Genomic DNA, 10,097 nt, shown 5'->3' with positions numbered 1-10,097 from the left:
CTCCGTCCCTCCCGTTAGGTAGTGAAACCCAACCCTTCACATATTCGATGCGTATCTGGTCCATATTACAACCCTCACGAGGCCTCAAGTTTACAATATCGGCAATCCGATCACATTTAACAAGGTTACCGCCATTCCATCCAGATTTTTTCCATTTTCCATCGGGCGTGTTGTTGCCCAAATTCAAGATCGGAAGGAAGTACGGATCTGGATGAGAGTTCACCAATCTCCACGGTTCAGTACCCTTCATCCAATTGCATGCCTCGATCCAATTTTTAGCCCTATAAGCCTCCTCATCGAGTGGGTACAAATCCGTTTCCTCTTCCTCCACATGGGGCGGCTCGTCATTATCCACAAGGGGCATCAACTCGGCACATGCATCTTCCATCTTACTAAAGGTTGGTGAGACCACATCTTCCTCATCATTGTCCTCATACCACGAGTCGCTTGGTAGGGAGTCCGAGAATGTGTTGCTAACGTGGGAAACCGAATCACAACTATGATCGGAGTTGTTGTCACCACTATACTCGCTAGTCATGTTACCTATCACAATAAAACACAATTATATGACAATAATTGGCAATTATATGACAATAAAACATAACAAAAAAGAAAGCAATGTTAAACACTTAAAATTCAAATCCATTTAAAGATTACAACATTCGGTTGCAAAATGGTACACCCCTAATTATATTGCGATTATTGAACATTTTTAAGATCTTTTAGTCTACTAGCACACTTCCTTTTATCATGGCCTTCCATTTGACAATAAGAGCACCTTCTTGACGGCTTCTCCTTTTTACCAATCGATTCTATTGGACTTTTGAAATGAACGTCCTTCTTCCCCCCTTTAGTTTGGGACATAATAGGGTCAAGAATTGTTTCTTCATGAGCACTTGCATTTGGAGCTTGCGAATTGCTTTCGTAAGATTTAATTCCATCAACGCTCATTCTTTCGAGAATTGGTATTTCTCGATTCATCACTCCAACGACATAATCATATCGTTCCTTGGATGCAATGCTACTTTGACAAAAACTCATGGTTAACATTGTCATGCTATTAAATCGATCGGTTGAGGTCATCTCATGACTTTGTCCAACATCCAAATTGTAAGGCAACACACCATCAACTCTATTGGCATGCATTGTCCACCTCCGGTTTATGTAATACGGGGGAATTTCCGAAACCCGTTTCTTAGTGAAGACCGCCAATAGGTGTCTACAAGGTAGCCCCGAATGTTCAAGCATTCTACACGTACACATTCCCAAATAGCTTGCTTTCTCGAATGCCACAAAATAAACATTTCTTCTCTTAGGCTCGGACATGGGCCTATAACAACTATAGTACGTATAAACATCCCCCATTCTCTCCCCTTCTTCATTAGCTCATCGGTCTTTTTCAACAAAGTATTTTGAAGACTCAACCAATTCATCTTGAAATCTTCTAAACATTTCCTTAGTGTAGATACAAGAAGCATGATACTCCAATGTGGTATGCAATTTCATGGGACGTTTTAGATTAATGGTGACATAATCTTCTTCCTTCTCCCTCATGAATTGCCTTGCCAATGCTTTTTGGGCATTTTCAATGAATTCCTTCAAACCTGTTGCCGAACTCACATACTTATCAAAGAAAGAATTCATCCCCTCACTCCTCGATGTACTATTTTGAAACGCCGAAAATTTGTTTCTAGTATATGCAGGGATCCACTTGTGCTTCAACTCATATAACCCATTTAACCATTTATGATCTTGCAAGTGATACTTTTCCACAAACGACGCCCATCTAGCTTCAAAAACACATTCGGTGAGAGATTTATAAATGCAATTCTTGAAGTCCGTCTTGAATTCCGGAAAAACCGAATAATAATGAGCTAATTTCTCCGGGAATTTTTGACTAATGTGCCAAGAACACAATAAATGGGTAGTATTCGGGAGTACAACGCAATAGCGCTTACCATGGCTTGATCTTGATCCGTGATTATAGTCAATGGAGGATTATTCCCCACACCTTCAAGCCAAGTACGAAGAATCCACTCAAAAGTCGACGTGTGTTCATCCTGCATTAATACAAACCCGAAAATTACAGATTGATAATGATGATTGACTCCGGTAAATGGGACAAATGGCATCGCATACCTATTTGTCCGATAAGTGGTATCAAAAGCCATAATATTGCCAAAATTTTGGTAAGCCATTATACATCTCGGATCAATCCATACTAGACACTTCAAGCGATTCTCTTCATCGACTTCAGTCCTAATAAAATATTTAGAACCACTTTCTTCATTCAACCTATGCAGCAAGTCCAACCCCGCTTGAGCGTCACTAATCTCAAACCTTTTCTTCCTCTCGTCTCTTAACACATTCCTAACATGTTGAACATTGAAACCAACTTTGTCATTACCTCCATGAATGTTACCAATCACATTCATCACTTGACAATTATGAACCCCCGAACTATAAAGCATTTTAATGAAACTACGGGTCGCGGTATTGACATGTCTTTCTCGTTGTACCAAATTCATCTTACTAGGGGAAACAAGACCGTGGTTGTGTACCAATTCAAGGCTAGTTACCTCCCAGTGACGTTTTTTCTTTTGATAATTGACATACATCCTCACCTTGCACTCGCTTTTAGGAAGAACCTCTCTACGCCGTTTATTTTGACTACTCTCGGCGACGATACTTTTTTCATAAAGCCTACAGACATATAAACGACCGTATATCTCATTGTCTTTATTACGATGGCTAGCTTGAATTTTAATATCAAATCCATTTCATAAAGCATTAGCCCTAAAAAAATGACCGGCCTCATCCACACTTTGAAAATTTTGATTCAAATATGGAACTCCCCCCATCAACATTTTCATACAAATTTGCATCCTCTACATTATCATCTTCATCTTCCTCCTCACCCTCAACATTATCACTATCATTTTCAACCTCGTTTGCAACCTCATTTTCATCTTCAACATCAACCAAATCGTCATCTAAATTAATAAATTCCTCATTTCTATCTACAAAATCATCATCTTCAACATATACAGGGGTTTTAGATTCTTCACTAGTATTTAAATCATCAAGATGTAAGCTATGATCAATAGACTCTTTTTTTTCATTTTGACGTTTATGATGAAACATACGAGCAAATAATTTATCCGCCATGAAAATGTGAAATTTAAGACAAGAAATATACCTTGAATTGACAAAACTACTTGAATTTCTTGATGAAAATGCCCCAAAATCGCCTAAAATGTAAACTTGGAGAGAGTAGAATTTTTCTTGAAAATTTTGGTGTTTTTTGTGGTGAAATGAGATGCTGTTGGGATGCTGGGGATAAGGGGACAGCACCCAACCGCGGAAATTTTCCGCGGTCCGTCCAGACCAACCGCTGAAAATTTCCGCGGTCCGGATGCCATCTCACCCGTTAATCCCCCATCCAACGGCTGATAAATTTTTTGTCAACAAACTTTAAACAGCAAACGGTTGCTAAAGACCTGTCCCCTTTAAATAAACTATTAAAGAACAAAAACTTGAGTCCAACCCCAATAACCACTTGTACTCTTGCAGTACATTTTATTTTTATAAATTTCTACTGAGATTTGATAAGTATAATTGTAATGAATTATTTTTATTTATCATTTATCGTACAAGTCGATGGTTGAACCATAGGTCGATCCGCATAACCGCAACCGCAAATACGATTGAGTTTGGAGATTTTACAAAACCGCTATACGTGGTTTGGTGCGATTTTGACCTCTCAACCGCACCAAACCTAAGCGCGTACACCCCTAGCCCTTAATATCAAATTTTTGGAAAAAATACCCAATATCGCACAAATGCTGAAAATGGCTATTTGTATCACTCAAAAATGTAAATATAATTTGAAATTTCTATTAATTTGAAAATATTTTATTTTATTAATTTTTTTTTAAAAAAAATGCATCTTAAAATTGCGTTAGTTGCATAAACGCTGTTTAGAAATGCGTGTACCTGTTTAAACACATAAAAAAGGCGTTACTCAAACAAAAATATGGAGGCCCAATACAAGGCTCGTTAAGAAAAGTAACCGCTGTTATGTAAAGTGATGACATATTTTTCAATTGCGTTTTTTCGTGATATTAAGGGCTATCTCAACTGAGTTATGATATTTTAGATCATTTTCTCTCTCAGTTGAGGGTCATATTTCCATTTGAGTACGTGTATTATGTGTGTGTACTAAATTTTAAAAATTATAACCTTGTTTACTGTCCTTTAAATGTTTTTATGATTCATGTATTTTTGTCAATTTAGCATAACTCCCTTACTTTATGTAAGGGTATTTCAGCCCCTTTATATTCATCTTCTTAATTAAACCCATTTCCTCCATGGATATAAATTAGGGTTAGGGTTATAAAAATGATTTTGAGCTGACCCGAAAAGAAAAACACATTATATTTATAGTCCAATTGAAGTTCTAGAAGAGCCTTATCAGACTTTTACATCTAATCATTTTAAAAGTTGGTAAATCTCAAAAACTCGATTTTAGGATTCATGTCTAAAATTAGTTTTTTTTTGTTTCTAGATATTTTTCATTGATTTTGATGTAATAAGTCATTACACCTCTTCATTTGCAATCGATTCATACATAAATTTATAGTTTTTGTGCCGATTTCAACATCATTGAAAATTGAATGTTGAACGGAATTTTCTTATATTTTCTGGCTTGTTTAGCTTGTTTGATAATGGTTCTTTGATTATTTGGAATCATATTTGTTGATTGTGAGATGGGAAGATGTTTTGGATGGCTTGTGAACTAAACAATGATTGAATTTGTGTCATTTTGAGCCCCGAGGCATTTCCGGAACTTGACTAGAATGGTTGAAGGTCACCGGTTGGTTATGGGTTCTACGTATAATTAAATAATGATAGAATTACCCTATGCAAAAGTAACAATGTTGGGAGAATTTGACGGAAATACACGAATTGCAAAAATATTTTAAGTACAAGTACACAATGTGGGAGTTATTAAATTTTAGTATCTCAAGTGATCTGACACATATAGTATACGTACACAAAGTGCACTTTACTCATTAAATTATAAAGGATTTCGATTAATTTTTTTGAAAGGTGGATTTTGAAAATTTTAAATATAGGTGAATTGAATTTTTAGTTAGAATTTAAGTTTCTTTACCGTTTAAGTTAAATATTTAAATGGGGAAATGCGTTTGGGAGACCAGATTTTCTGTGTTGGACAAATAGCTTCAAATATATATATATATATGTTTATATATGTATATATATTGGTAAATATATATACACAAAAATTACCTTATCACATCCTGGATTGATAACGTAATTGCAGATGAAGAAGACAATAACTTATTTCTAGCTCTTCAAACCATCAAAGCCCATGGCCTCAACATCCAAAATCCCTCAACAATCTCCCAAAGCTCTTCAGAAAAATCAACTAACGTTACCCAACAAAACACTTCCTCCAACCAACCTACAAATACTCCTTTTCAAACTACACAAACAGTCAGTTTTCAAAACCCAACCCTCTTAGTTCCTCAAAGATCCATGTCAAAACTAGATATAGTCACCCCAAAAATGCAAAACCAGGAGGTAGTAGTCAACCAGTCAAACTTTTTAAAATCTAATTCTGATTACTATACCAAAAGAAACCACCAAAAAATAGTGTCAGTCGAAAGAGGATTTAACAATGCCGATGCCTCCTTAGCAATTTCAAATGTTTTCCCTAAAGGATGGCTGTTCAAACCCTGGTATCTATCAAAAAATAATGACTATTATCAAGCCATTCTCTTGTCTACTGAATCAGTCACGTTCAAACATTTTTACAATGCCCAGGATAGAGAACACTCAACGCCTTCATACACAACATGTCAAATACAAAAGGTCATCCACCCAAGTCAATGGGGCCAAGAACTCCACAGTCCAAATTTTTTTCCTTCGAACTTCAAAAGACAACTAAACCACTGCTCCTCATATTCTTACTGGGATTACCAGCAAGCATGGCATAATTCATTCTTTATCCAAAATCAGAAACATATTCATTCCTGGTTATTTTATTTCAATACCAAAATTCAAGTCCAGGAACTCCCTATTTGGTTCCTTCAATGGTGGGATTTCTTCGGAGCAATTGAAGACATTCTTACTCCAAATGCATCCGAATGTCTAAAACTGTTCAAAACACACTTCAAACCCACAGAATACGAAAGACGTTTTCCTCCTCTCTTAATGTTATGTTCAAAATTCTTCCTTCCATGGGTCTGTTCTTGGGAGTTTAAAATTCATTTTAACCAAATACAGTCCTGTATTGTTTGGTCCTTTAAAGTCAAATGGTGGAGCAATTTCAAAGAAGACCAAAAGATTTCCAAAGAGATCATTCAAAAATGGTTATCAAGTCAAAATTTTATTACCAACAAAGAAGTTACCACTTTCTTTTCCCAAAAGTCAAATGCCCAGGCATTATTAGCCCAAGCAAAAACCAAAAGCCAATACAAAGAATCCTTACTTCAACTCGCAAATTCAGTTTATGATTCTGATGATGACAGCAGTCCGGTTCATTTAGGAAATGACAACGAAGATGACTAGTCACGGGATTTTTTCCCCTGTAGTTTCCACTAATTAAAAAAATAAAATAAAATAGAAAAGGTCCAAAATACCCCCAAAAATTTCATCAAAATTTTCATCATTTCATATTGTTTAGTTTTCCTTTATTTCAATATTATAATCAGTTTGTAAAGACACTTCTTTACTCCAAATTATTAGGGGTAAAACGGTAAAGAGTACTTAAAAAAAAAGAAAAAAAAGAAGAAGATATTGTACATCATTTAAATTTTGTATCTAGTTTTTATTATACCAGCATTTCTCCCGAGACCACAAAGAAGACACTTCCCACTGAGACTAACTCAGCATTATTCAAAAGAAGACAAAAAAACACAAAAGAAGATTCCCACTGAGACCAACTCAGCAATATTCTCCAAACAAAGCAACTTTCGGTGGAAGAGGAATCATACTCAAAATCCTGTGAAGAAAGCAGCCTCCCACTCAGGAAAGCAGCCCCTCCACTAAGAAAAAGAGGACCTCCCACTCAAGTCATGCTGTCCACTCAGGAAAGCAGAACTCCACTACAAGAAAAAGAATGATGCTGTTTCAAGAAATTAGACTCCTCATCCTTCTATAAATAGGAAGAAGAAGAGAGTAATAAACACACTTGAAATTAGAGAGCAGATAATATACACATCTTATACCAGTGATAGCAGTTCATATTTCCGAAGTTTATTCTCAAGTTTTCTCAAATTGTAACACAAAGACTAGAAGATTGCTTTCAGTTATATAATCAAAAGCGTTTCCAAGTAATTTCAAATCCTATTCTTGTTCATATCATGTTTTAATATTTTATGTTAATTCTTATGTTTTGCCATGAATTAGTTATATATAGTTATATATAATATGCATACCATGTCTTAGTCTTACTATATTACTCTCCCTACTGTTTCTATTAATATTTGTTGGTCCTATAACGTCCTTTTTGGTATCAGAGCCAGGAGGGAGTTGTATTATTGTTGTCTACTGTATCTCTGTTCTCAGTTCTTAAATTTTTGTAGTTAAGACTTTGCCGAGTAATTTTTCCTAGTGTATCGGTTATAAGTCCATAGGAGGCAGTAAACTCGTTTTTTCCAGGATTTTAAGCAAAAGCTTAGCCTACGTCTTTTTTGATCTTAGAACATGGATTCTGTATTCTGCAGAACTACATCTCTTTCAAACTCTTCCACTAGTACGTTAGATTCAAGAAATATTACACATAGTGCCGAAACCAACGTCGAAAACCTCCAAAAAGCAATAGAGCGTTGGGATTTAAGTGTTTTAGGAAAAAGACTCCAGTCTGCTCCTTTGCATTTTTACAGAATTTAAGTGTTACAAGTACAAAAATACAAATTTAGATAACAATACAACTTACTTAGGGTTGACAGATTATCTTAGTCTTGCTAAAGTACAGGCATGTCTTTTACAATAATGTCAAATTAGAGCTTTTTATTTTGTGTTTAGTCAGGTCATATACACGATGTAAAAATAATAATAATGATAATAATATAGAAGTTGTAGGCTTGCTACTTAGACCAAATAAATATATAATAGATCATGTGTGTAGTTGTAAGCAACAATCGAACAAATGAATAGTATACCCTGCTCCCACGTCAAACATATAGCTTTTTATCTTAGGCTCCCTAATGAAAAAATTTAAGAAATGACTGCTTGAGCAAGGGTTTGATGGTAGGATGAGATTATCACCATTTTTATAGGGTATGAGCTTTTTAGAAAAAAAGAGTTCAGCTAAAATAAATTTGATATTGCCACGTCATCGATATAATCCCTTGCTATTGGTATATATAGAAATTAATAGTTCGAAAAAGTGTGGGACTACCTTATTGTTTGGACCCTTCTCGTATTTTTTTCGAAAGTTAAGCGTCGGAACAGTCGCACACTTGAAATAATGCCAACTTTAATGTATCATAAAAAATAATATAGTTATTTTCTTGCTCTTACACATTATTTTTTATATTATATATATTTTTTAAATACTCTAAAAATTGGAACCCCTGTAAAAATACTTCAAAATAGTAAATATACAATTATGTTACGTGTTATTTTAGAAAACTATTAATCTATTCATTGTTGATACCACAAAATATTTGACATCTCAAATTGATACCCCCGTCTAGCTATTAAAGTCCTTTCAACCCTATAATGTATTAACAAAAATGGCATACACACAGACATATACACATACACACACACACACATATATATATATATATATATATGAAAAAGTAAGAAAAATACGTAAATTAGCGGGACCGATTAGTATTGAATGTATAAAGTAAATGTGGTGGATGTAACTAATTTTTATATTATAAAATTTTACTATTTTAGATATGTATACAAGTGAGAGGGACATTCCAGAATAAAAACGGTATACAAATAAACGGGATAAAGGGAGTAACAAAATAGATAATTTGATTCGAAATGATTATTAACAAATTTGATAAATTGATTCAAAAAACATCAAACACATAACTACACATTCATTCACTGATCACTAATAGGGATAAATAATATAAAAATGGATGCTAGAGACGAGGATTGATACCGGGTGTGGCCAAGCGCCACTTTTCTAGGCAGACGAATCTAAAGGAAAATAAAAAGAATATTGTGGAGACTTTAAAAACTGCCATGTCACCTCTCCGATCTCCTACTAGTATAATATATATATATATGTATATAAATATATATTTTAAATACTACGTACAGTTCTAATTCGATGAAATTTTTTAAAAACATTATATATAAATATATATACATATATAAACATATATATATATATATATATATATGTATTGAGCCATGCCATGCAATAACTATATATACACTACCTTAAAATCAAGATACTCTACATCAGATATACCCAATACCTCTATGGGAGGTGTAGATTATTCTTCCAATATACCTCACCCATTCTATAAACAAAGTCAATTACCACCAAACCAAAACACGGTTTCCCCTTCCTCACCAACATCCCCAACCTTCTCTGCTATAACTGAGAATATGAGAATGCCAAGTGAGCTAAATGTAATTGAAATAGAATTCCAAATCAATAAAACTTTTCTCCGTGAAGAGTTCTACTCTCCCCAAAACACTGAAAAAAGAAATTGGTTTTTTACCAACTTCAAAGAACAAAAGACACAAATTCAAGAAATTTATTATGAATTTCTTAACCAAAACAAAATCCAAATGATATTCTTTGATTGGTTGGAAATTTACTCCTCTGACCAAAACTTATTTTTCCCATTCACAAATTACCTAAACCCCATCACTCGAAGCATGAGCCAAAAATAAAAACAATGGGAAACAACCAGCGGAACTATAGAATCACACCACCCACCTTTTAGAAATGTCACACTAACAGTTCATAGTGAAAAAATCGAGGCACACCCCATCAAAAGACCAGATGATGACATACTAAAAAATACTAGGAATACAATCCTTGCTGTTAATTACACAAACACCCACCTAAATAGCATAGGAAGTCA

General features: G+C 34.5%; 2 protein-coding genes across 2 annotated transcripts; both read right to left on the bottom strand.

The window, feature by feature from the left end:
- Window positions 1–699: 699 nt before the first annotated feature.
- Window positions 700–1,365, bottom strand: LOC141714663 (protein FAR1-RELATED SEQUENCE 3-like). The gene has a single exon (XM_074518167.1). The coding sequence runs from the start codon at window positions 1,363–1,365 to the stop codon at window positions 700–702; it is 666 nt and encodes a 221-aa protein (XP_074374268.1).
- Window positions 1,366–1,386: 21 nt separating this feature from the next.
- LOC141714662 (protein FAR1-RELATED SEQUENCE 5-like) lies at window positions 1,387–3,168 on the bottom strand. The gene is made up of 3 exons (XM_074518166.1): window positions 2,919–3,168; window positions 1,959–2,755; window positions 1,387–1,842 (listed from the first exon to the last, which is right to left on the bottom strand). Exons 1-3 carry the CDS (start codon window positions 3,166–3,168, stop codon window positions 1,387–1,389), a joined length of 1,503 nt encoding a protein of 500 aa, XP_074374267.1.
- Window positions 3,169–10,097: the final 6,929 nt, after the last annotated feature.

Source organism: Apium graveolens, chromosome 3, assembly GCF_009905375.1.
Source record: "Apium graveolens cultivar Ventura chromosome 3, ASM990537v1, whole genome shotgun sequence".
Classification (NCBI taxonomy): domain Eukaryota; kingdom Viridiplantae; phylum Streptophyta; class Magnoliopsida; order Apiales; family Apiaceae; genus Apium; species Apium graveolens.
This window is presented reverse-complemented; position numbering and strand designations above follow the sequence as displayed.

What these genes read in the sequence shown, in the direction of transcription:
- LOC141714663 (XM_074518167.1), bottom strand. Translation starts at nt 1,365, where the DNA reads ATGGGGGATGTTTATACGTACTATAGTTGTTATAGGCCCATGTCCGAG.
- LOC141714662 (XM_074518166.1), bottom strand. Translation starts at nt 3,168, where the DNA reads ATGGCGGATAAATTATTTGCTCGTATGTTTCATCATAAACGTCAAAAT. An exon ending in TGATAGTGATAATGTTGAGG is followed by an intron (nt 2,756 to 2,918) that starts GTGAGGAGGAAG and finishes TTAAAATTCAAG; the next exon opens with CTAGCCATCGTAATAAAGAC. An exon ending in CGGATCAAGATCAAGCCATG is followed by an intron (nt 1,843 to 1,958) that starts GTAAGCGCTATT and finishes CCGGAATTCAAG; the next exon opens with ACGGACTTCAAGAATTGCAT.